The sequence below is a fragment of the Stigmatopora argus genome, chromosome 9 (genome assembly GCF_051989625.1).
Source record: "Stigmatopora argus isolate UIUO_Sarg chromosome 9, RoL_Sarg_1.0, whole genome shotgun sequence".
Lineage (NCBI taxonomy): Eukaryota > Metazoa > Chordata > Actinopteri > Syngnathiformes > Syngnathidae > Stigmatopora > Stigmatopora argus.
The window spans coordinates 7,360,032-7,385,957 of record NC_135395.1 but is presented as its reverse complement, the minus strand read 5'-3'; the positions used below and the strand labels follow the sequence as shown (position 1 = coordinate 7,385,957).

The following is a 25,926-nucleotide window of genomic DNA, read 5'->3' as shown; positions in this document are numbered from 1 at the left end:
TACATCAGCAACTGTGTAATTCTTTATATATCAGATTTATTAATGACAGCACACACAAAGGCTTTGAAAACATTCAAAGTTATTTGAATGTACCTGAAAACCATGCTAGATTTTGTTTATAAATTTGAGTCATTTACATTGCAACACGAGAGCAAATCAATTCAACATTATGTAGATTACTCAGTCTTTTACTACGATGAAATGTCTCAAATAAAGACGCAGTAACCAAATAACTGGTTTATTTAATGGAACTAATGAAGTCATTTAACCTAACCCATGCCAACATTTAACATACACCTCCACATAATCCGAGTGCACATTAAAGAGTGTGACAATTGTAGTCACTGTTTAGATACCACCATCCTTAAAAGTGACATCACGTGACTATTTCTGCTGCAACAGATATAACATTGCCAATTATGAACATCATTCATTGAGACATCTCCCACAGAAAAAATGCTCAGATTAAAAATCAGAAGCTCAGTGTTCTTTCTACAATTACAGACTAAAAAGATTGTGATATCTGAGTCTAATGGTGATATCTGGATTTCTTTACATACAAAAAATTACTCCTCAAACATAAGGCGTGGAAATTCAGAACTAAACATACAATAAAATAATTGGGAGTAACCACTAGAGACCAAACAAGTAACATTGGATATGTCCAAGGTAGCCAATGTGTCAAATGAAGCAGATTAGGCAATCCATGCCATCACTGCCAGTTGGGGATTTCATTGTCCTCCATGTAAATTTTCATCAATTCATTCTGGCTACTGCTGTCATTCCAGTCCAACACATCTTCCCAAATAAATGTAAACAGTTCCATCCATTAAGACCACCTTAAATTAAAAATCACCAATGGAGGAGGAGGAGGGAGGAAGTGAAAAAATAAAGAACAAAAAAAAAGTTCTAAAATCAGATCTTCTGTTATTAGGACACAGAGGAGATTGGGTTTAAGGGAGAACCCATCTGAGTCAGGACCTTGTCCAGCCACTGGAGCGGCCCATGCAGGTGCACCTCAATCCAGCAGGGGGTGCTGGTGACATCCTGTCGGTGGTACTCTGCTCCCCAGCCCTTGAGTGGAGACAAGGAAAAATTAGTCATACAAAGTAGTACAACCAAGTATTAGCAGGGATATGACAATACACATTCAGCCATTTACTGAACAGACTAATTTGCACTAAATACAACGCACGCCACATTGACAAGGAACGTTTGTCACAATGGCCTCTAGATGTCCCTATTCCAATGAAAGGTATAATTCTTCATTTTTCTTCCTACCAGTCATTCCTTCTTTCTTAACACTGCATATTCTAATTGGGGCAACCATGTACTAAGAGTCTTCCCAACTGTCATCACAGTGCAGTGAGGCAAACAACGATTGGACCGAATGGCCTGTAAGCCACTGGACAGAAGCATTAGATGGGAGTTGAAGCAGGCAAATCCACCACTAAACTCCCCGCAATCCATTATTGACTTGTGGTACATAATTAAAACCATGACTGACAACTATTGTGGCATATTGTCATCATGCTCCAATTTTTCTTTTCAGTTCGCATGATGTATGTCTTAGAGACAGTCGCTCTGAGGAAATTCCACTAGGAAGCGCTACAAGCAGCAGAGATGAAGACGTTGAGGTCAGCAACTTATCAGTCCATAGAAATGAATGACTTGTGTACAAGTCAACTTGTATTCTAGCAATCTGCAGATGCGAAGTCGGGGGATGTCTGGGTTATTTCCGAACATCTTAACCAATTTCCTCTCATCTGCCACTGATGGTTTGCAGAGCTCAAAAGTCTTTGCGAGTGTGCGCACTCCAACGATAATCTGGACATTAACAGCCTCAACCTTTATTTAAAAATAACAAAAAAAATATTGAAATATAATATTATTTAAGATCTAAAAATGAATTGAAATCTGTCCTTTAGATCGGTCTTACTTTGCAACGCAAACTGTTCAAGTTTGTGTAACAATCCTACCTTGACGAAACTCATCCGGATGGTACACATTTTGGTAAGCTCGTAAACAGCCTCAAAGCCATGATTGACAGACTGAGCCAGGAGCTGGGCAAACTCCTGGTTGTTGAAAATCTTCAGGCTGCATCCACTTGGGATCTTACAGACAGTGGTGGGATGGAAGCCGTGGTGATAGTTGCAGTTACGACTCTGGACGAAAATGCTGGTGTCGCTGAGGCACTCGGCATATACCTCCCCACCTACGTAGTACAGGTGAACACCTGACGGAAGACACGAGTGACTGTCAGCACTTATGGAGAGCTTTTGAACCTGTGACGAATTGACCGCTGTCAGTCATACCTTTGCCAATGTGCCGACGGGTGTTCTCAATTGTGGAGTTGCGATTGACATTGGACAAGAGCCCGAGGCAGAAACGGTTCTTGTTGTTTGACGGATCAGTGAAGCCGTCCACTAGCACGCTGGTCGATGAAGCGTGGTAAGCCTCGCCCACACGGTTATTGAGTTCATAGTAGACGATAGAGCACCAGTGGCTGGGCTCTTCATACTCAACTGGCTGCACATCTAAAAGAAAAGCAAATCGTTAGGTCACAAGATGTCTAAATGTGTGTGTTCAATCTCTATAGATGACAAGATAGACAGGAATCGTGGAAGTGGAGCAATTTGAGATTAACTCGTATGCAAAATGCTAAAACATTGAGCAGATGCACTACAATTGAATAAAAAGATACAATTTGTTTGCAAAACTCTTCTTTAAAGTCACAAATCTGCAGAGACCTCATTATCAGACAAGACTTGCAAAAAATTGGGTTAAATCCACAGCAGTCACAGATTGGTAGACACTTGTTTTTTTAAACACGGGAGAAGGACTTTTGATATTCCTGGTCTCATCTGGCAAAATATCTTAAATCTGTGCAGGGTACTTTTTTTTCTTAAAAAGATCAAGTTATGAAAACCTTTCATAGATCAAGTGACTGTTTGGAAATTCAGAAAAACTTGACCTCATAAACACCTGGTGTCACATGTAGCCAAAATGTGATGGTCAGAGATGTGGACGCCAAGCCTTAAATAAAATGCTATACCTTTTTATGAATAAACATGGTAAATAAATGAAATGTTGAAATAAAATTAAAATGAAGAAAAACAGAAAAACATTCATGATAGCATTAGCACTCCAAAGTGCCAATTTTCAAACATTTTTTTTGTTTCCACAAATAAATATTTAAATAGAATAACTGCAGTTGTTTTTTTCTAGGCATTTCCAAATAAACAAATGATTTAAATGAAAATGTTGCTTTTCCATTTTGATTTAATACAATGAAAAAATACTTAAATTTCAATATTTGAAGAGATTTACCATTAAATAATCGCCTTACGAGATGAATGTGCTGCTTTGTGTGAGCAACTATATCTTTCATCCAATACTGAATTGCCCATGAGAGCAAACAGTATTTTCCCACTCAGACAGCAAAAACCAATTCAGAGTCCACAAAACCACTCCACTGTTGATTTTACACCAGCCCAAAGGCAGTTTTGTGCTCACCTCCTCTGGCCATATTCTGTGGAACTAGGTTGCTGCTGCTTGTCTCCATGGATTGACTCTCCTGGCCCAGTTGCTCATCAGGAGGCATGTATGCTGGAGGTGGGGTGTCAGCTGGGACAAGCAAGAAGCAGCGAAAAAGCGGTTAGTACGGATGAGCCACAAAGCAACGCTAAATGTTTGCGAGACACGCACACGCCAGATCTGAACAATCATCACACTATCAGCCCCACCGAAAAGGTGTCAGATTTCACAAGTGCCGGGATTGCCGAGCAGCCACATGCCAACTATTCCCGACAGAAATGTAATATGAGCTGTTTGAGACTGTCCCGAGAGACGGGCCCATCCTCTTCAAGCTGGACTGAGAAAAATGTGAAAGACCACAAAATACCAACATTGATAGGTTTTAAACGCTGCAGTCTCAGAAGAAAATTGCTGGCAAGTATTAAATTTGGTTCAGAGTACACTTGTTTACAAGTTATTTTATCATATTAATTCCTATCATACTTAAAAAAATGGCTGAATTTGGTTTCGCAAACGTGCCATTTCATGTATTTTAGGGGTGCACAGTAACTTATTTTCCAACTGAATAAATCAAAGACAATTTCACATGTATTCACCTGGTAGCTGGAATGGACTAGATGGCCCTGAGCTGGCAGGAGAGTTGGGATAAGTACCACTGCTGGCTGGAGAAGGAGGATAGGGAGAAATGGGAGAGATGGGAAAAGTGCCTCCGCCCCCGCCTCCGCCGCCGTGTGGCTGCTGGAAGGACTCGGGGAAGGTGGCGTTCAGGGGCATGTGGGGCTCGTTGTGGGTTAGGTTGCGGAACTGTACGAGCAGGCTGTGCTGGGGGTTGAATTCGCTGTGGCGTGGTACCAAGACAGGAGGGAGAACTGTACGACAGAAGCAAAGAGGTTTATTGAGATAGAAGGGAGAGAATTATTTGCACCTGGACCAAGTCAGATTCAGGGGCACTGCTTAGGCAGTGGTCTCAAACCGGTCCTCAAAGGGCCGCAGTGGGTGCAGGTTTTCATTCCAACTCAACAAGAGGATACCTTTTGCAAGTGTAATCAGTTAATCAGTTGATTGCAGCCAGGTGCTACTTATTTTACAAGACACCTGATTGGTTAAAATGTCGGCACTGGATCGGTTGGAACAAAAACCAGGACCCACTGCGGCCCTCGGCGGAATCGGTTTGAGACACCTGGCTTAGAGGGACCTCAGCTATCACAAGATAGTTCAATTGGAAATGTGAAATAGACATACAATGTTACAAATATGACTATTTTACTAATGTGTTATGTGGCAGAATATCGATCTGCTTGTCCATTAGAAAAACAGATACCATCTAGGTAAAACGACGGCTCTAGTCAGTAAATGTAGCTGTTCAAACTGTGATCTGTACAATTTCTAAAAACATTAACAGCATGGAATCAGTCTCTGTCCGCTGTTTGGCAAAACGAAACCCGGGTTGGAAAAAAAAAATGGAATAACAGAGTAATGAAAAAGTACACATTTGAATATTGATCATTAAGGATAAGCATCCTGATTAATGAATTGATCAAGATAATGCGCCGTGCATTTAGTCGAACATGCTCATTCATTCTGTCATGCCACTCCCTTGTAGAGTCTCTGAGGCACATCATCTAATAAAGAGCTAGTCATATCGATTTTCTGTGTAATGGAGGGAGCGGCCGAGCAGGCCAGATTACTTCTTGCAGCCTGCGCATTTGGACACCAGCGGGAATGTGCATGTTTTCCAATTTGTCAGGAATTTGTCCCTGTATCAAACATTTATGCATTTCTGGGTTGTTTTCAGTGAAAATAGCAACAGAAAGGTAGGCTTACCCGGACTTTCCACTCGCTTATAGTGATATGGGTTAATGCAGACCTCTTTCTGTTTAGAGCCAAACGGATACTCGCACACCTCCAGGGGCTTGAGCTCGTGATGGGACTGGAGGTCTGGCCAACGCCACACCCGACAGTATATTACATGGGGCAGACCTTTGCGGTGGGAAACCTGTAGCCGGCCATCCAGGGATCTTGGAATGGTAACGCATTTGCTGGTCTGTCCTGGGCAGCTCAGGGCTTTTTCCAGGTCCTCCATTGCCCCTTTCTTTTTCTTCAGCTTTTTCACGAGCGCGTCTACTGCCTTTTCGGCCCACTTCTCTTCTTCATCGCCTTGCTTCCAGCCCAGCAGGCGCTTGACCGCCGGACTTGTGAAGGAAAAGAGACTGGACATGGAAGTCATGCTGGAGACGCCGGTCGCTCGACGGACGGGGAGGAAGTCTGCAGAGGGATCAAAAGGTTTTCGAAGCCGCCGTTGATGACTTCCAATACGAGTTTGGTGATGTGCGTCGACTAAGTAACAAGTTATTTGGCGGCTCCGGCCTTGTCTGGCCAGGCACAGGAAGGAGGGGAGGGAGAGGAGTCAGCGAGCAGGACGCAGCTGCTGCTGCTCAGGAAGGGCCCCGCGGCAAGCTGGCCGGGGTAGGGTCACAAGCACCGATGGAAGGGGTGCGGTCCGCCGGAGAAAAGAACAGCGCGGCTGTCCGAGAGACGAGCTGAAGCAGCTTTGCCCTCTTCCAGTCTGCATCAAGCTCCTTTTTTTTTTACTTGCAAGGTTTTGATCCAACAGATGTCTGGAAACAAAGCAACATTCACCTCATTATATTAGATTAGAACTTTATTTCATCCAGTATTTGGGACATTTCCTTGGTTGCAGTAGCAAGACAGACACAGAAGACATTGTAGACCTAGATAAAAAAAATGAATATGAAATATTTCCTGAATGGGAAACTTTTTTAAATAATAAATACTATTTTATTTCTGCAAAATAATATTCTGACAGTTTTTGCAACCGTATCATTTGGGTTGGACAACTGCACTCAAAAATAATTGTGTATGTTTTTGCTTTGTTTAAACTGAAATACTAGCATTGATGTGGCGATGAATGTGGTAGTTTGGTTCGATTTCAAAGAGAAATTTCAGTTGTATATTTTTTCCTCTTCACGATACATTGCTGAAGTATCGAATCTGGACTTACCAAAATCAAAATCTAGTGGGTGCATGTTAATATTTGTACGTTAGAACGTTTAATACGGAGAACCTATGAGTTACTTAAATAGTGAATTACTGTATTTTTCGGACTATAAGTCGCACTGGAGTACAAGTCGCACTACCCAAAGAATGCACAATGAAAAGGAAAAAAAAATAAAAGTGGCACTGGAGTATTGGCATTGTTGCATTTGGCACAGAAAAATAGGCACCTGTTAATGTAACATTAAGTCTTTTGTTTGGATAACTATAGTGGGAAAAAACAACATGAGCTGCCGGAGGTCAGAGTGAAAAAATAAATAAATAAAAAGATAAGTCGCACCTGCGTGTAAGTCGCGTGCCCAACCAACAACAAAAAATTGCAACTTATAGTCCAAAAAACATGATACACTATATTAGCATTAAAGTGGCAAGTGTGTTCGGAACAACACATATTTTCTATTTCAATGTTTGGTATGTATAATTTGTTGATTTACCTCAACTGAAGAAATAAATTAACATTTTACTTTTAAGGGAATTTTAATAATCTTTTAAGTGGGCCAGTTTATATCACCGCCATATTACATTCAATTAATTATAAAACGACATATTACCGAGCTCTACAATCTCGACCGTAAAACCGCCCAGCCTTACTTCACAGTGGTGTCAGCCAGAGCTTACCAAGAATGAATTCAGTTTTGAGGAGTTCTTGTGGGAAAATCTATTGTGACAATTTGGACGTACACCAGCACCGGACAGATGGAGCTTTGACTTTCACGGTTCCAGTGAATAAGTGTTGAGAAATAAAAGGACGCGATCCAAGCAAACAATCAAACATGTAGCCTTCAGCTGCTGTCTGTGGGCTCGTGAAAACCGTCCTGCTAGAAAAGGATGTAACCACCAAATCTGTTTCCTGCTTCAATCCCTCCCTTACAGCGCACAGCTGTTCAGCTCTTACTTCCACAGTTCATTGTTCTACATTCACACACAAAAGAAATGTTGGGAAAGCTCCAACGGGGGCATGTAAGCATACACATGACATTACTGGCCCATAAAGTTTATTTTTCCTTCCACTCACCAAACTGTTCTCCCGCTCACTGTGCTCTACATCACTCACGTCAAGTCAACAGTGATTCATACCTGATTCATTCATTGTAGGTGAGCCATGACGCCACACATTTCGACATAGATACATTTTCAAACTTTTCGCCGAATCCTGGATGACGATCGTTGATACGGCCGGTTTTAACAAAAGTACAAGCAGATTTGTATCTGGGTGAAAGATCGAGATAGAGCGCATCTAAACTGTAAACTGATATGTACTTCCCTTTGGCGTAAAACAAAAGTATTGTGTATGATGCACATTACTAAACAATATTTCCTATCGAAACATGTTATGATGTCACACATACACTCAATGCTAACTAATTCACTAGGCTGGAGCTCGATTCATTGGCTGCCATTGACGGTGATAGACGTCCAATCTATTTCAACTGGGAGAGGCTGGCAGTGATTATTCGCTTTTCCCAGTGCAATGGGATTGGACGTCTGTCGCCGTCAATGGCAGCCAATCGAAGAGCGATTTGGTGATTGCTGATGAGCACCCCCACCTTAGGGAAGAGCGAATGGATTCAGAGAAACGCAGTTCATCTCACACAAATCCCGACAGCTGCGAGCAAAGCTTCCCAAAAGCCAGAGAAACATGGACAAAAACGCTCGTCGGGAAATGCATTTACACTGAGGAGCCAACGATGACATCGTGCGAGAGTTTATGCTAAATGCTAACATTACAAAACTCACTAGGAAATTGGTTAAGCGTACAACTCTACCTTATAACATCGTCTTTTTTAATAATATCACAAACACTTTCCGTAAATGGCACTAGAGCCAACGCGAATAAGCCACAAACGAGAGAAGCCATTTTTTTTCTTCCTCCATTCCGTCAACTTTTGGAAGTTCAGCTTCAGCGAAGTTGAAGCTAATGCTAAAATGCTAACCCAGCCCTTGGAGCGAAAGTGGCGAGCTCAGCGTACCGTGCAACTCCATTAACTCTCCTTTATCACAGTTCCCGCTTTGCAGGTCAAACTTACCCAAAATAAAGAACGTTCAACGAGCAATGCGTTCCAGCTAGTTTGTCGAGTCATTCGCGTGAACGTGCAACTTCTTGTGAGGAGAATTTTCAGCACTTTTCCGCCGTCTTTCCAGTCAGCGTCTCCATGCCCTCCAGATACTGAAGACAAGTTGCATGAAGGCGAGAAGAGGCGGGGTCCGTATCACTCCGCCGTGATGGCGAACTAGTTCCTGTGTTGACACTGCGACTAAAACGAGATGATCTGAATTAATTATCGTGACATAATTACTTAAATAGCTCCAATAATTCTTATAACAATTTCCCACTTTACACAATTTGAATCAATAATTTGTAGTAGTAATTCAATTTACATGTAATTTTAGAATTTTAATTACAATTAATCTAATTTCCTGCACGATAATAGCGTGTTCGTTCAATACGGTGAAATATCATAAAGCATATAAATATCAGCGAGAAATTTGGCGAAATTCTTTCGGAAGGGTCTCCAAGGTACCCGCGCATGCTGTCTGAATTCTTCCGCGGTTCGTGCTGCGGCTTTGGGACGCCTCATAAGTTGCTGGCTCCACTCAGTCTGGGGCTCTGTGGTTTGTTGTATATTGTTGTCCTTTGTTCCATGCGCCACTGGCGATCGTGCTGTTAATTGCATTTTAATTAATCAGACCACAGTGGCCACTCTTCCACACGCATGTCGGCCAGCAATGCGCTGGCCATGGAAAGAACAGCTTTTGGATTGTTGGATTTTTTCCTAATATGTACATTGTAGTGGCCATGACCAAACAGCGAAGGGGAACAGTACTAGGATGTTTCAATGGTATTTATAATAAATGTAACTGCCCATCACAATGGGGTCCACTTTTTGTTGCTTTGAGTAAAAATCAACTTAATACTTTAGTATGTTTATGTAAAGTTAAAAAAAAAAGCAAACTAAAGTCCCAACTTTAATTGCGTGAGTCCATGCATTCTGAGACAGTTCCAGTGAATACATAACATTCCTTGGTGTTTTTCATCTAAACCCCAGTGAGTAATTAAGTTACAGCAATTGTGACTTCAAAACATGTCAGTTTCCTGAAAAGTGAGAAAGAACATAAATAAAACATGAGTCTGAATTGCGATGTGAGCGTATCTACTCCAAGTTTCATTCAGCGGACAAACTGAGCTTAAAGGTTGGAGATGTCTTGCCAAACGGATGCCTGGATGATGAATAGATGAATGGATAATTTGGAGAGCAGCGGTCTTTGGTCCTGTTTAGGCTGAGATGTTGCTTCAGCGGCTGAGCAGCATTACGTTAAGCACAATGGCAACAAAATGAAAATATAAGGTATTTTCCTTCCAACTGTGCTGTTAACTGTCAGCAACATAAGGCCATTTATGTTAGCGTTCTGTTCTAATAGTCGTTCCCACCTCACATTTTTTTCACACAAGAAATATATTGAATTTAGTTAAACAATTCAATGTGTTGTAATTGATAATGTTATGTTTTTAGTTTGATCAGATTTCCATTCCGGTCAAGGAATTTATTACAATTGGGGTAAATGACTTCAAATGAGAAAATGTAATTTTCCCTCTTTTCTGGTCTGTTTTTTTAAATCATTGGATCTAGACCATTTTAGAAAACTTGTTATTTTGAACTGCTTAATTTTTTTTTTCAATAGTCTGAGGATTATTGAAGTAAAATGAGAAAAAGATTATTCCTAATTGCTGCTTGGTTTTGAATATTCTTGAGCAAGACTGACCATGGTCGGGCTAAGCAATATATGCTAAAAATTAAATCTCTACATTTTTTTCCCACCAAAAACATGATATTTTTCTCCTTACTTTTTAAAGGAGACAATATGAGCAAAAGCTCACAACAAACCTGGTGAATGTTAAACAAAAGTAATGTAGAAAAGTGCAAAACCTCCATCATGAATATATTATTCCTCTCTATTTGTGCTGTAACCCACCAAATACAAAGTAACAATTAACTAAAGAAAAAGACTTTCTCAAACCTTCTCTTGGAATAATCTATAGCCTAATAATCAATTGCTAGATCTCCTTTTTGGCAAAGACTAATTCTTTTTTTAATCCTTCACCACAAAAAATATATTAAATTAAAAAAAAAAAGTTTCGGCCAGGCCTAAATGGGGGCAGTGTGAACTGAAACATTGCTAGATCTCCTTTTTGGCAAAAGCATGACCAAAGAAAGCCTCAAACTAATTATTTTTTAAATCATTCACCACAAAAAAAATCAATTAAATAAAAATAAAAAAATCAATGTATCACCCAAGCCCAAACGAGGGCAGTGTGAACTGAAACATTTTACATAAAGAATTGCAATTATTCAGCTACAATATACAAGATGATTAGCAATGAAGGCACCGAAAAAGGAATGTCTGTTTAAAAACAACCGCAGCATCACGTCTTTCATATTCCACAATATGAAAAGTAAGGATGTACAATTATTTTATGAGAAGGGAGGAAAGCTGGTGAGCCTGTGTCTAAGCAAAGAGGTGTTGCATGTCCCATTTTGTGCTGGAGACTATCTGTCCTGGCCGTGGTCCGAGGAGTCCTCCGAGGGCGTGTCTAGCACTGGATTTACAAAACCCTCAAATTCCGGGTCGGCACCGTCCTCCTCCGGGTGGGTACTCACAAAATCATTCTCCCACTCTAGTGCGTTTGAGTCCTCAGAGGTCGAGGTGGGGCCGCTTTGCGCTTGCCTGCCGCCAGGCCTTAAGGCGGCACGCAAGATGTCCTCTTCTGTCCGAGACCTCTCCCAAGCTGGAAGTGCTCGGTTGATTCCTAAAAAAAAAAAAACATAGCAATTTATACCATTGGATCAAATCAATTAATTTAAAAAAGTAGGTATTCAGTCTTAAAACTAAGAAAAATGGGAAAAATTGTAAATATTCTCATTTAGTTAAAATCTTTGAACAAAAATAGCTTGAATAGGAGATTAAACAGCAAGTAAACTATTTAAAAATGTGCATTTGTTTTTAAGTTGTTTTTAAAAAAAAAAGGATTTAAGGAAAAAAAGCCATTTGTTATATTTTGCTTATTAACTTTAGAGTGCGAATGGGGACCATAACCAGTGTATATGTCTGTTTTTATTCATTCAATCATTTTCTGCAATGCTTAACCTCACAAGTGTCCCAGGGGGTGCTGGAGTCAACTAAACCCAGTCAACTAAATTGGTTGCCAGCCACTCGCAGGGCAAACTGAGAGGAACAACAAGCTCACACTCATACCTAGGGACAATTTTGAGACTTCAACCAACCTATCATGCAATTTTGGGGGGGATGGGGGGTAACTGAAAAACCGAAAACCTGGGCTTAAACCATGCCAAACTTTTTCTTGTTTTTGTTTCTTTTGTTTGTATATAAAAAAGTAAAATATATATTAATTATTTCATTAATCAATTAGATCAAAAACATGGTTTATAGTTTAAAAAATCCATAATTATAATTGTAATCAGGATCCACCCCAAATTTTGGGTCATATAGGCCATGCTTGTACTCTAACAAATGTTAATATTGTGGCCTTATAGCGACGTGGACACCAGTTTTTTTAAAAGGCTATTTTTTGATAATCAAAAATAATAACTCGCTTATAAAAGCATGAAGTCCCCAATATCGCAATCAGTCAAACAAGGTTTGAACCAAATTTGACCTCATTTTTCAGGGATTCTTCATTTTGGGATCCTCAAACTAAACGATAGAATTGTACTCTCACCCTCCTCATCCTCCCACTCTAGATCCAGTGAAGTGGCGTCATCATTGGTGGAGCGCGTCTTGGTGGTGAAGTCCCAGCTGTACTCGGTGTTAGGCGTCACCGCATTTGTGTCTGAGGGAAGTCCTGCAAACACAGTCATTATAAGATTTACAGAATTCATTTTTTATGTACGGTTAATTCAATTGAAGTTACTTATTAGTGTGGATGTTACGTGGTTTTAATTAAATTAGGTATGAGCGGTGGTTCGCTTCACTCACTATTGCTTCTGAAAGCCTCTGACTGGGCTTTAAGAATCTGGTGGGAGGGGTCGAAACCATCCCCCGGTTGCCTGAAACAGGTCAGGATGACAATAAAAAAAAAAAAAAAAATCTCAGCTTTGGAATGAAAATACACGAAACTGAAGAGAAGTCCAACACGTTACATGTTACACAAGTACTCAGCACTAGTGCGCCAAAAATGGATGCCTTTTAACCCAAGGCCTTTCACTAATGACAAGAGAAGTCCAATTAATTCAAAATGGTACGACTTGCTGTGAATGCTCGTCCTTCAGTGCCATTGACTGCGCCGGACGTCCAATTCATTTTTTACTGGATGAAAGTAAATGAACATTCACTTTCAATGGCAGTCAATTAAAGTTAAAAACATATTTCTAACAATCACAAACATGTAAAACTAGCAAATTCATTATTACATATATCTTTACATTTATTGGCAAGTGATACAAATGGTGAAAAAAAAAAGATAAAATTCCACCAAGTATTGCCTGCAGCAAAAAAACTGCTGTCTCAGCTGCGAAATCATCCCGTTGTCCTATGAGTGAATGTGACTCACTTTCTCAGTTGCGATTCACTGCCGCACCCATCTGCTTTCCCCCTCGTTCTCTGGACCAAGTGCTACAGAATAATAAACCCACACAAATGGTTAGATTATCAGAAATACTAAATAACATATAATTATAGATGTATTCACTTCAGGTACTATTATCGCAGAACAACCCAAACAAATGAAGTGCAAACAGAAGAGCGGTGGAATGAGGCATCAATTGGATTTCAGTGGCAGTGATCTCTCCTTTTTCGGATCAAATTAAACAACCACAGTACATTAACACATACAGAGACAACTATCATTTTACAGGTCCGCATGTAAAAATGATCTCAGCATTAAAGTTAACCCTTTTCAAAAGCTCTTTAGTAATTTGAGGGTTTCTTTTTGGTGACAGCTTTCAGCACATTATTGGATGCCTCCACAATTTGACACAGCAGCTTGATGACGTTAGTGGAAGGACTCTCAACATTTCCGATTAAGTTATATTGGGCAAGATTTGTCTTTTTTTTTTGGACAGAATTGGGAACATTCAAGCAAATTTGCCTACAAGATGCATTGTGGCGGTGTATAGAAACACCCAAAAGAATGGATCGAACAACTAAATTAAAGAAATGAGGTTTCCAATGTAATTCAGTGCAAGCGCAGAGAGCTGGGACAGGTTTGGTTCCACATCAACAGTAAGTTGCTCTTTTAAATGTATCACCAGGAGCGGTTAAAATGTGTATTTTTATATTTTGTGTACATCACTTTGAGTTTAATAGCCACTGGCAACTTTGAAGGATACAAAAATATGGAAAAATTGGACATTCAGGGTAATAGTAACTCACTGATGCTCAATTTCAATCCCCGGACATTAGAATATCATAAAAAGTAGGTATTAAGTACGAGCTATAGTTTAAAGATTGCTCTAAAATTGATAAATAACAATGACAATAAATGCCATTTTAATTTTCAAAAGAAAAAACAAAACAAAAACTAACTCTCCTGGTGAAAAATTTACCATCTTGACTGGAGGATCCCGTTAATAAAATAGAAATGAGGTCCCCTGTAAAACAACCCTAAATCAGATTTTCCCAATTTGCGTATTTCTTGTACTTTTTAAGCCATGATGTACTCAATCTGTACAGAGTAATCATGTACAGTACTTCCCAAATACGCACATGTACCAATGGCCATCAGACAAATGAGGATTTGGCACAATAGAATACTGACAAATACTAATGAAGATGAAAAGTAGGCATAAAGGGGAGTTGCATGCTGGTCATTTAAAGCAAAGCAGTATTGTCAACTGGCAGAAGGGAGGAGCGCTCAATGTCGCCTCACCTCCTTGACTTTTCGTTCACGTGCCAACCTGGCGGCCTCCCGCTGGGCAGCATTTCTAGCCTCCTCTTCTAGCCTCAACCTCTCCTCTTGTGCCTCTAACTGAGTGACAAAACAAAATGAAGCAAAACACCCGGAAAAAAAATTACAAACAGAAAGAAAACCAATGCTGCAAATAATAAGAAAAGCAAAAGTAGATCTCAAACGGGAAACAATAATAAAGAGGGGGCTAACTACCTGAAGCAGGAACAGAATATGAAGAAGCTAATTACCTCCGCTTGAAGCTTCTGGTCTATCAAAACCTGCTTGTTGGAGATGTCAGCATATCGATGCTCCCGAAGGTTCTTCAGCTCATCCTCACTGATGGGCCTAAAATTAAAACAAGAAAAAGATGCACAATTATACAATTTGAATCATTCCTTCATTATCTGAACCACTTTATCTTCACAAGGGCCGCGGACATTTTTAATGGCGCTTTTGAAATTATGTGTATTTTACCTTGGGCAAGGTTGCGGACTTTGCTCCTGCAACAAAAGAGGAAACTATGTTGTCAAGATCTCAAAAAGGTCATGCACTTTTTGGGTAACTTACTTAGATAATGAAACTTACCTCATCACTTTCGACAAGATTTTCAAACTGAAAAAGTAAGATGATGTATGGTAAAGACAAAAAGATACAACAATTAGATGATGTATAGCAAAGACAAAAAAAGAGAGTTCAAGTATAATGTACCTCTATTGTATAATGTTCCCCAGCGGTGGTGCTGCGAAAGTACTTGGACCTGTAAACACACATTATTAGCAGCTATAGAAAAATGCTAATGCCAAAACGGCAAAATTCGTGTTATTTGGTTGAATATTTTTATATATTTTCTAACACTCGGGGTTCTATTTTGGCCCTGAGTCCAACTTAGTTAATTTTCTTGAAATATTGTAGTTGGGTGGCTTTACATGTTATGAAACTATAAATGAGAGCGAAAGAGATAGCTTTTTTGTTCTTGTTTCCAAGTTGGTAGCACGTCCGTCTCACAGTTCTATGATCAAGGGTTCAAGCCCCGGTGGGATCCGACCTTTCTGTGTGGAGTTTGCATGTTCTTCCCGTGCTTGTGTGGGTTGTCTCCAGATACTCCAGTTTCCTCCCACATCCCAAAAACATGCATGGTCAGATAGTTGAACACATTAAATTGTTCCCAAGAATGAGTGTGCGCATCAACGCTTGTTCGTGTCATTGTGTCCTGCGATTAGCTATCAACAAATTCAGGGTGTCCCCCAGCTACTGCTCAAAGTTAGCTGGGATAGGCTCAAGCACTCCCGCGACCTTTGTGAGGATAGGCCGTACGGAAAATAAATGAATGTTATTTCCAACTTTTTCCCATCTATCAGCCGATTGAAATTTGGAAGAAGAAAAAAAGAACTGCACACAATTACTGTACAAGAATATTCATTAATTCACTTTCCGTACTGCTTATCCTCACAAGGGTTATGGGGGGTACTGAAGCCTATTCCAGACCACTGTGGGCACAGGCGGGAGACAATCTGACCTGAACACCACTGTTGCACATCATACCAATACTTGTATAAAGTGTTAATATAATATGAATATACTAAGTCTAAGTTGCGGCTCGGGCTTCTGCGGCATGAGAAGTAGATCGTGGGAGGTTGGCTCCTTGAAAAGTAGATCTTGAGGCAAAAAAGTGTGAGCGCCCCTGCTGTCAGGGTTGCAGGGGTTGGTGGAGCCTATCCCAGTTGACTTCGGGCAAAAGGCAGACTACACCCTAGACTGGTCGCCAATCAGCCATAGAGCACCCGTGCAAAATAGTACTGGTATTTTCTGATTTAAATGTTAAAAAAGTGCTCTGAAATGTTGATGAAGTTATCTCCAAATAATAAAATAATGAATCACTACCAAATATCTGAATGACCACCTAGGGAGTGATTTCAAAGTGCTCTAGATCCACAATTCTGGTTAGCCAATATTATGATGCATGATTCCTGGTATCAAATGACGTAGTATTTTCTCATGACGTAAGATCAAATATTGTTTATAATAGTTTATAACCGTTCAACTGTCCTACACATTTATTCTACCAGACCCCCAATGTTTTTAATGATGTTCCATCGTAGATAATGACCATTATGGTCACAGGGGTGGGGTCTCCATCTTAACTGCAGGTTTAGACATTAAAATGGGGAAAATCACGTCATTTTCAGAATTTTATATTCTTAACCTTAATCTTAAAAAGCACACGTCGGAACAGCACGTGAAGGCTCCTTTATTTGTGCTTCTTTTAACGAGAAGGGAGTTCCCAATTTATTGTTTTTGTGCTAGTTAGCCACATAGCTAAGATTATGTCACTTACCCGCCTCCTCTTTGGATCCTGTTCACCTCTCTTCTAAAAAGTCCTACACAGAAGGCCCAGCAGTTACCCATGGCATTTTCAAATATTATTAAAGTATTGTTATCGCTCGTGTAATTCGTGGCAAAGTAGAATTTAGCATCTCAAGGAACAGACAGTATTGCAAGCTGTAGTACTTCCTCATCCTCTTTTTTTTCTTTAAATCACAGCAACAGGATTCTCATTACTGCCACCTACAGTTTTTATTTCGCATTGTCATTTTTAATCTGCTCTAAAAAATACATACAATTAAAAAATAAAAATATCAATGGAAAACAGTACACGAGTCACAAAAACAATGTTATTTCAAATGGACTTCTACTGAAAAAAAAGGAAAATTAGTGGAATTACATTGTGGAGTGAATTGAATTTGCTTTTTTTAGTCAATGTCTAGAGATGTGAAGAAGTAGTCATTAAAATCATCATCAGTTGGAGCACTTTCAACCTTTTTGGCTTTGGCCTTCTGTGCAGTAGGGATGCATCTGGGCATTAGTTTACGTCCACTCTGAAATAGATAGAGCTGGAGTTTAAATTTTGAATTTACATATGTAACTTTCAGTCATTGACCATCTGATTTTGTCAAGAAAAGATAGAAAATGAGATGTCACTTTTTTGTCTGTCATCATGAACATTTGACTTGTAATACCACACCGGTAGAATATGAATACAAAGTACACTAACACTTTTTAACTCCTAAAATCACTATTCTTAAGTTACTGAGATACTTTGGGAATATAAAATTCAAAACCATTCAAAGACCGGGTTTATGATGGTAATAGTTCAATATTGTATATGATGCAGTAATTTTTTAGTGCGGTAACATTTTATGCTGCTATGAGTTTGGAAGTAGTGAGAAAGAAAAACAAGTATATTACATTTTTTTAATGACTTACTGTTTTCTTAGAAGCAGTCAAGGATCTCTCCAAGTACCTCTTCATCCTTTCTAACTGTTTCTCTCTTTGCAACCTCAACTTTTCTTCACGTTGCCTACGGTAAAAATATTCACAAAACAGACATTTAAAATAACGTATGACATGTGATTTCAGTACAATTATTCCTGTAATGAAATGACCAGGGTAAAAAACACCTCTATATTTTTAATGTTTTATTATGTCATGGCACAAGCTGTGGATTGTACTTGCTAAGGACATACCTGGTCCTCCTTTCGCTGGCCTTAATCTTTTGCATCATTTCCAAACGATCCTTGGGGATGTCCTCAAGACAATGTAGCAGTGAAGACATCTGCTTCTCAATGCTGGCGAGTTTCTCCAAGGTACTACGGTTGCTTACTCTGTCATCCACACAGCAACTGTACACCTCTGCAACCTTTTCTCCAAGCACCCTCATCATTTCATCCTGCAACCAAGCAAGGACATCTTCAAGGTTAACGTATTTATTCGAATATAACGCGTGAAAATTTGTACCAAAAAAAACTGAAGCAAAGTTCGGGTGCACGTTATACACGGTACTCGGTCGTTTGGTCGCCGGTCTTTTGGTTGCCCGGAAGGTTATTGATAATTACCATTTAAATCTTTGCTCAAATTCCCTAAATACAAACTGCGAATTATTATTTAGTCATACTTAATGCCCTATTAATCATTAGGCTAAAGAAAAGCTCCAAATTTCCCGTACTTTTATTGTATTTTGTTGGAGAACTTGTTAAGACCCTGACTGGCGTCCCTTCCTAAGGGGACAACTCATGTACATACAAACTCTTATACACTCACACGTCCACTCAGTGAAACTGCTCAGGGCCATTGTTGGCTTTTATTAATGCGTAAATCGTGTAGTTTTACCTTGTTTTGTCGCCGGTCTTTTGGTCGCCTGTTGTTTGGGTCCGGGCGACCAAAAGTCCGGAACGACCGCACACGGTTATACACGAGGTCTTCGCTTTTATGACCAAATCCCGGTGAAAAACTGCCTTTCTGCCAGTGAAAAAGTACCCTCCACAGCCGTTATAATGGGAGAAGTAAAACCTGTCTTTGTCCACAAGATGGCGACAATCTACTTTCTTTTACAAAAGCCACCCCCCTCCAAATAGCCTTTGGCAACTTTATAGGGTAAAAATAAATGTAAAAAAAGTTGCTCCAGGGAAATGTTAGCAGGGCACCTGCTTGCACGAGTCCGCACAGGGGGCGCTATCCTCGCTCAAGATGAATGGAATCAATTGTTTGGTGAATCTGATGATGATGAATCAGACTTTGAAAATTTTTAAATATTATGATGATGAATTAAAATTGTAAATTCCATTTGAGAATTGCGTTCATACTGGTAATAGTTTGTTTTCCCAGGTTTCTGTACCATATGTTGTGAATAAATGTTTTCTCATGGCGACATGTGTTTTGCATTTGCCCGTTACCAGTACCGGTGCAATCCTTGGTGTGAGCTGAGAAAAACTTTTTAAAAAATGTATACCAATTTCTAGTGACAAATTATGGGTGCGCGTTATACACGGGTGCATGTTATACTCGAATAAATACGGTAAATGTCTTGTGATTTCCATCCATACAGCCGAAGAAGTCATATTATATTCCCTCACCTCATCTTGTGTTTTCAGCTCCACATGGAGCTGAACCTTCTTTTTGAGCTTGGAAGCTCTCGCTTTCTCTTCCTCAATTTTTTTGTTCACATCTTCAATTTGCTTGTTCAGAAGTTCTTCATCTTTTTCACTTAAATGAGGGAAATTGTAGGAAAATTACCCGTTAAGGTTTCTAGATCGGTAATAGTTTGTGCTTACGTCGTCTTCCTGATTTCCTCCATTGACTGTTTGAGCTCTTCAAGCGTCTCTTCAGCTCTTGTAGAGTTCTTGATCAAGGACAAGTTCTGCTCTGTTAACTCTGCCATCAGCTCGATAAGTTGCTTGGGATCTGTGAAGTACAGTTCTGGATCATCCTGTGTGGATACAACATTGCAGGTCAGCTAACAAGAGGAAACCCAACTGCAGTGAATTTCAGTCAAATTGACCTCGTATTGTGAACTGTCGACGTCTGGTTCATTCATTTTTGCAGGTTTGGAATCTGTAAAAGAACAAAATGAATAAAAGAATTGGTTATCGTCTTGTAGGAATCAATTTTATTGTGATTTGCTCACAAAATTGTGAACGTTTTAGTAGTTCTGTGTGACCTGGAAGGAATGTTGATTCCTCTGACTCCCTGTTTTGCTCATCCTCCCTGTTTTTATTTATTTGGACTTTGTTGAGAAGCTTTTCTCTCTGGGTCTCCTGCCACTCAGTTGGAGACAAATTGAAGAGAATATCCCTGTATTTTTTATACTCATGGAGTATTTCTTCATAATTGGAAACTTCCCTAATGAGAACAAGATAAATGATTAGTCAAAGTAACCTACGTTGTGACCGGACGTTTCGTCGAAAGACGTTTGGTCCCCGGACGTTTGGTCGACCGGACGTTTGGTCGACCGGACGTTAGGTAGAACGGATGTTTGGTAGAACAGACGTTTGGTAGAACAGACGTTTGGTAGAACAGACGTTTGGTAGAACAGACGTTTGGTAGAACAGACGTTTGGTCGCTGGGTTCGCTCGCTGTCAAATTATGACAGAGTTTACTGTTGATATTTTGATATTAGATATTTAGATATTAAACTCACTCTCTCATGATTATAATTTTGAGAGCTGGTTTCAACAGTAACAACCCGGCGACCAAACGTCCGTTCTACCAAACGGCCGTTCTATCAAACGTCCGTTCTACCAAACGTCCGTTCTACCAAATGTCCGTTCTACCAAACGTTCGTTCTACCAAACGTCCGTTCTACCAAACGTCCGTTCTACCAAACGTCCGGTCGACCAAACGTCCGGTCGACCAAACGTCCGGGGACCAAATGTACAAGGACCAGACGTCTTTCGACGAAACGTCCGAGTACCAATTTACGTATATGTAAAGCAAAAAAAATAACCTCCTGATTGATGATATTTCAGAAGTCAATTTCTTGATCTCAGCCGTTTTTTCTTGTTTGGACTTTGCCTCTTGTTCAAAACTGTCATTTTAAAAGAGATAAATGAAAGATGAAGGGAAAAAATTAGCAGGAGACATGACCTTTTATAAGTAGTATATGTTTAGCATGTTATTACAGTGTTTGGGCCTCTGAAGACTTCTTCTCATTCTCCGCCAGGAATATAACAAAGCTCTGATTGTCCCTCTCAATGGCCTTCTCCAATTCCTTCAGCTGTCTCTCCTCTTTTGCAATGGCCTTGTCCATCTTACAAATCTCGGCTCGCTTTGTCATTAGCGTTATCTGAGGAGGAGTGACGGTCGAGACATTTTTAGAGATGATTGACAGCACACGAATGGCAAAATGGAGAGGGTAAGATACACTTCCACACATTTAGATTTAAAGTCCACATTTAAAATGTATCATATGATAACATAATACTTCTAAAGTGAGAACATTCATATTGCTATCCCAAGTTGAAGGTGATTCCTGCAGTTCTTCACCTCCAAAACGGCCTTCTGACGCTCCATGGAGATTAAATCATGTTTACTTTCTCTCACTATGTTCCCTAGAAATAAACAAGCCGCATATTTAAAATGTCAGTTTTGAAGTCGTAGAAAAAATCCACTTAAAAAATATTTTTCCACTCACTCTGCTTCAACAGATCTGTCTTCAGACCACGCCTTGCCGGTGTTTGCATTTGGAGTGTTGGCGTACCCTTGGCTTGTTTCACAATCTTCAGCCTGTCTTTATCTTGCTCTTTTCTTTGCTCTGCCATCATTCGAAAAGTGTATAATTTGTCTTCTTGTGAATTGGAAGAGACAGGAAGCTTTGCATCTCCTGAGCATGGAGGACAAGATAATTACTAGTGGACAGAATTTAATATTTGCATGCATGCACAGACACACACAATTTGTCGCTCATCCTTTTTAATTAAACTTTGTAATAGAAGTTTTACTGTCCGTTGAGTCTAAATGACTCTGAGGTGTCAGCCTCCTTATTCTTTTTTTCTTAACATTTACAGACATATATATTGAAGAAAACGTGTCATAGCAACAACCATATATCGCTTATTTTGTTCTCGTTATGAATGGTACCTAAAATTTAACATTACAAGACTACCTTCGCACAGATAAACATTATTGCACAATGTTGTTTCAAAAATATTCTTAAAATGTATCCAACCTACTATGCAAGGATGCCGAAGAAATTTCTTAGCAACTGCAAAGACACAAAATAACCACAAAATTGTAAGAAAAACAACCAGGGAATTGAGCGTCTTCTGTATACAGTTGTCATGGTAACCGTTTCCTGGTATTTCCCTTGGGAGGAACGTGCAAGTCTTCCTAAAAAAACTAGGCTATAATTATCTTCTTCTTTTTTAACTTCATATAATGTTGTAATTAATGATAAAAAAATAGATAAAATACTATCAGATAAATTCAAAATGGCAATTAAATAATAAAAACGCTAGATGGGGGCATTTAATCAGACATGCAGATTCACTTTACTCTTGACAAGAGGCAATTTCTCTTTAATTTTATTTTTCCATGTGAATTCATGACTGATTTTAAAAATATATAATATAATATTTTATAATGTATTATTGATAATTTGTGTATTCGTTATCTGGTCTGGTTACAATCCTCTAATTTGCAATAGAAATACTTAATCCAGTTCCTCCTACGGATCCACACATGGCCCTGCACTTCATCGTTTAGAAAAAAAGCAGCCTACACACTACACTCATAGGAAATCCCGGGTTAAAATAGTACAAACTCACAGGGGAGTGAGTTGTGGTCTTCAAAAGTTCACATTGCGTAAGGAGACAAGAACTGTAGTACTGTGATTTGTTCACATTTGGAGGAATACAGCCCATAAATATTGAAAATTGGGTGCCAATGGATTGGCCGTCACTGGGACTGAAAATATCACTTTCATTGCCTTTATAATAATAATAATAATAATACGAATACTACTACTACCACTACTACTATTACTACTACTACTACCACTACTACCACCACTACTACGACTACTACTACTACTACAACTACAACCACTACTACTACTACTGCTACTACTACTACTACTACCACCACTACTACTACAACCACTACTACTACTACTGCTACTATTACTACTACTACTACTACTACCACCACCACTACTACTACTACTACTGCTACTACTACCACTACTACTACAACCACTACTACTACTACTGCTACTATTACTACTACCACCACTACTACTACTACCACTACTACGACTACTACTACTATTACTACTACTACTACTACTACTACTAATAGTAATAATGAAAAAAATACTTGATTTTTTATTTTATTTTTTTATTTTTTGTGGGGAAATCCAAGATGGCGGCGCACACGGCTCTTTGCTATCTTAGATTGTGCAATATTTTAGAATTTACCTTGCCAGGATGTGACTTTTTATATTTCTGTATTACTTATTTATGTTTTTTTTACTGGGAAAACACACTTTGTGGAGTAGCACCACCAATTTCGTTATACGCAGCTGTGTATGATGAAAATAAAGGCTTTTGATTTGATTTGATACTAATAATTGGTAAACTGATTTAGTATTAAATGCAGGTGGGTCCACCAGTGTGGAGTTTGCATGTTCTCCCCGGGCCTGTGTGGGTTTCCTCCGGGTACTCTGGTTTCCTCCCACATTCCAAAAAAACATGCATGGTAGGCTGATTGGACACTCTAAATTGCCCTCTAGGTAGGAGTGTGAGTGTGAATGGTTGTCTGTCTCCTTGTGCTCTGCGATTGGCTGGCCACTTATTCAGTAGTTCAAATTCAGATTTTTATTCTCCCATTTGTATAATGTTTGATTTTTGTTGGTTTCTCTTAAAACTGCTGGAGTTTTCCCCCTCGATTGACATTTCCATATTCTGAGCTAGTTCAGCTATTAGTGAACCATAAGTCTTTTGAATTCATTTTCCCTTCAAATAATGTGACTGCAATTTAAAATAAATGTGTTTCTCCCCTTGTTCAGCATTTTTGGGCCTAAAATGGAGAACAGAATTCATTCCGTCACTTGGCCTGATTGCATTGAGGACTCCGTGACCTCACAGTGAGGAGGAGGAGGAGGAGGAGGAATAAGAAGAAGGGGATTTGGCATGCAATGTGAATTTTAGCTTACTGTTTATTCTGGTAGCCTGCTATTTCTTAAATGGGAGCAAATTTGATACTAACACCAGCACCACTAGTATTTTATTTTTACTTTTTTTTTTTTTTTTTAGGGAGGGTGGGGTGCAGTTCATAATACTTCATAAAATGGTTTCGAGCAAAGCCTTAAAATGAAATGACTATGCACAATTGATTATAACTGGTAGCTCAAATCCTTATGTTGGTTAATTGAATTAATTATTGTATTTTGAATTGGGTATGGGAAAGACTACTAAATATAGAGTGCTTAAAAGCGAAATACTGACAACAGTGAATCATAATTTCTGAGGAAAAATAAGAAATGTCGTTTTGACATTTAACAAAGAAACTGAGATGCCAGTTAAATTCAAATAACGTGATAACCTAATTTGTTGAATTGACGTGTTGGAACGTAGAAGTCTAACTTTAATGTGACATGACACTTTTAACCTGGTCCGTTGGGTGCATAAAATATGCTCAAGTCAAAAAAGACCAAAAAGTGTTGACACTGGCAACAAATAATGGCTGAAATGTGATTGGTTAAATGCTTCAATATGAAAACACATCTGGAAGCAGTGCAACCAGGGGGAAAAGCAATGAAAGGAAGCTAACAGACAATTTGGAATTATTTAATAAGTATTGATGGCCAAAATATAATATATGATTCAGATATTTCTTAGGCCAGCAGAGAAGGCCTTGAAGGCCCTGATGGCCCGCCACTGAAATTTACAATAAGCAGATGTCAAAAACCTAAAAACATAGAACAAATTCATTAAAATATGTCGTACACACCAGAGATGAAACACTTTGTTGTGAAATTCCATTGACTTTTAATAGTCATTTTTAGCATACGTAACTCTTGCTGCTTTGGTATCAACAAAACCAGTAATTTCCCCCTCCCCTTGTTCCCTTAAGTGCCCCCAAAGTCAAATCTAAGGAACCCTCTTCTATTTTATTCTTCATATGAAATATGAACAATGTGCCCTTCAGTCAGTGGACATACTGCTGCATGTTATGAGGTTTTTTTTGTGCCTCATGGCTTTCATCCCATCAGAATTAATCCTCGTATAATTAAAATTATTTTGAACGGGCAGATGCTTGCTTGTCTGGATGGGAAAAAAAATTTGGCAAGTAGAACAGTGAACGAAATGTGAAATATCCAGCATTTTTTAAATTTGGATTTTTTATTTTTTATATCACTATTTGACCTATCCACGGTCTCAGTTGGGATGTTCTATCGACCTGTAGTACAGACTACTCACCCAAACTGAAGCACATCCATTTTCCCCATTTAAACTTGAAATATTTTTAAATGAAAAAGATGATTTCGCCACCTTAGAAAAACGTTAATTGCCATTGAGACTGCGAGAATAAGGAATCCATATCTTAAACCTCCAATGATCAAGGATAATGAGTTCTTTCACCTTGGCCTACAATTTTATGTCATTTAAACCCAATAATCAGTCTAAATGTGGAGGCATTAAATCTTAAACCTGCTATGTGATTTAACAAGACTTTGATATTTGTTTATCCTTTAAAAAAGATAGTTTGTTCTTGACAATAAGCTGTTAAATTGAAGACCTCTGGGGATTCGATCATCTGTGACAATTTAATGTCTTCTGAACGCAGTTATTTGTGTTACCATAGCAACCTATTTTCTCTGAAATGTTGACAAAACCTGTTTTGAAGAAACTTTTTGAACGTATCAAACAAGTTTATTGATCCGCAAGCATCCTGTGCTCAAAGTATAGTCTGTTTGAACGAGGAATTTAACTGCCCGGAGATGTAAAAATAGATTAGCTTTTAATCAGTTGACAATTGCAAGAAAGTCTTTATTGAAGTGCTTCACCACTCGTGGGACACAAAAAAAAGCGATTTGGGTCAGCTTCTTTTCAGCTGCCATGTTGCTCCGCTGA

The 25,926-nt window shown here is 39.2% G+C and overlaps 3 protein-coding genes across 4 annotated transcripts; all 3 read right to left on the bottom strand.

The window, feature by feature from the left end:
- Window positions 1-222: 222 nt before the first annotated feature.
- Window positions 223-8,834, bottom strand: LOC144082074 (mothers against decapentaplegic homolog 5). Its single transcript, XM_077608908.1, has 7 exons — window positions 8,640-8,834; window positions 5,362-6,155; window positions 4,134-4,406; window positions 3,517-3,627; window positions 2,316-2,537; window positions 1,980-2,236; window positions 223-1,074 (listed from the first exon to the last, which is right to left on the bottom strand). The coding sequence occupies exons 2-7, from the start codon at window positions 5,762-5,764 to the stop codon at window positions 931-933; spliced, it is 1,410 nt and encodes a 469-aa protein (XP_077465034.1). The 5' UTR covers window positions 5,765-6,155; window positions 8,640-8,834; the 3' UTR covers window positions 223-930.
- A 2,056-nt stretch (window positions 8,835-10,890) lies between these two features.
- Window positions 10,891-17,047, bottom strand: ap1ar (adaptor related protein complex 1 associated regulatory protein). Of its 2 annotated transcripts, XM_077610176.1 has the most exons (10): window positions 16,854-17,047; window positions 15,227-15,275; window positions 15,104-15,130; window positions 14,993-15,018; window positions 14,767-14,863; window positions 14,498-14,596; window positions 13,181-13,242; window positions 12,607-12,677; window positions 12,350-12,472; window positions 10,891-11,419 (listed from the first exon to the last, which is right to left on the bottom strand). In XM_077610176.1, the coding sequence occupies exons 1-10, from the start codon at window positions 16,922-16,924 to the stop codon at window positions 11,160-11,162; spliced, it is 885 nt and encodes a 294-aa protein (XP_077466302.1). In that variant the 5' UTR covers window positions 16,925-17,047; the 3' UTR covers window positions 10,891-11,159. The 2 variants fall into 2 exon arrangements, with proteins under 2 accessions (XP_077466302.1, XP_077466303.1); XM_077610177.1 differs by lacking the exon at window positions 14,498-14,596.
- A 214-nt stretch (window positions 17,048-17,261) lies between these two features.
- Window positions 17,262-22,118, bottom strand: cfap100 (cilia and flagella associated protein 100). Its single transcript, XM_077610131.1, has 12 exons — window positions 22,020-22,118; window positions 21,486-21,674; window positions 21,338-21,402; window positions 20,974-21,137; window positions 20,799-20,879; window positions 20,013-20,194; window positions 19,854-19,906; window positions 19,627-19,781; window positions 19,429-19,558; window positions 18,043-18,245; window positions 17,783-17,876; window positions 17,262-17,394 (listed from the first exon to the last, which is right to left on the bottom strand). The coding sequence occupies exons 2-12, from the start codon at window positions 21,613-21,615 to the stop codon at window positions 17,269-17,271; spliced, it is 1,383 nt and encodes a 460-aa protein (XP_077466257.1). The 5' UTR covers window positions 21,616-21,674; window positions 22,020-22,118; the 3' UTR covers window positions 17,262-17,268.
- Window positions 22,119-25,926: the final 3,808 nt, after the last annotated feature.

Bases quoted from the DNA above. Each gene is read 5' to 3' on its own strand.
- LOC144082074 (XM_077608908.1), bottom strand. From the start codon at position 5,764: ATGACTTCCATGTCCAGTCTCTTTTCCTTCACAAGTCCGGCGGTCAAG. The intron at 4,407-5,361 runs GTAAGCCTACCT...TCTGTCGTACAG, and splicing joins TAAGCGAGTGGAAAGTCCGG to TTCTCCCTCCTGTCTTGGTA. The intron at 2,538-3,516 runs GTGAGCACAAAA...CTTTTCTTTTAG, and splicing joins ACAGAATATGGCCAGAGGAG to ATGTGCAGCCAGTTGAGTAT.
- ap1ar (XM_077610176.1), bottom strand. From the start codon at position 16,924: ATGGGTAACTGCTGGGCCTTCTGTGTAGGACTTTTTAGAAGAGAGGTG. The intron at 14,597-14,766 runs GTAATTAGCTTC...TTTGTCACTCAG, and splicing joins ACCAGAAGCTTCAAGCGGAG to TTAGAGGCACAAGAGGAGAG. The intron at 12,678-13,180 runs GTGAGTCACATT...GACCTGTTTCAG, and splicing joins AGTGAATCGCAACTGAGAAA to GCAACCGGGGGATGGTTTCG.
- cfap100 (XM_077610131.1), bottom strand. From the start codon at position 21,615: ATGATGGCAGAGCAAAGAAAAGAGCAAGATAAAGACAGGCTGAAGATT. The intron at 18,246-19,428 runs GTGAGGGAATAT...GCTTGGTTGCAG, and splicing joins AGCTGAAAACACAAGATGAG to GATGAAATGATGAGGGTGCT. The intron at 17,395-17,782 runs GTAAGTCATTAA...TATCTATTTCAG, and splicing joins TGACTGCTTCTAAGAAAACA to AGTGGACGTAAACTAATGCC.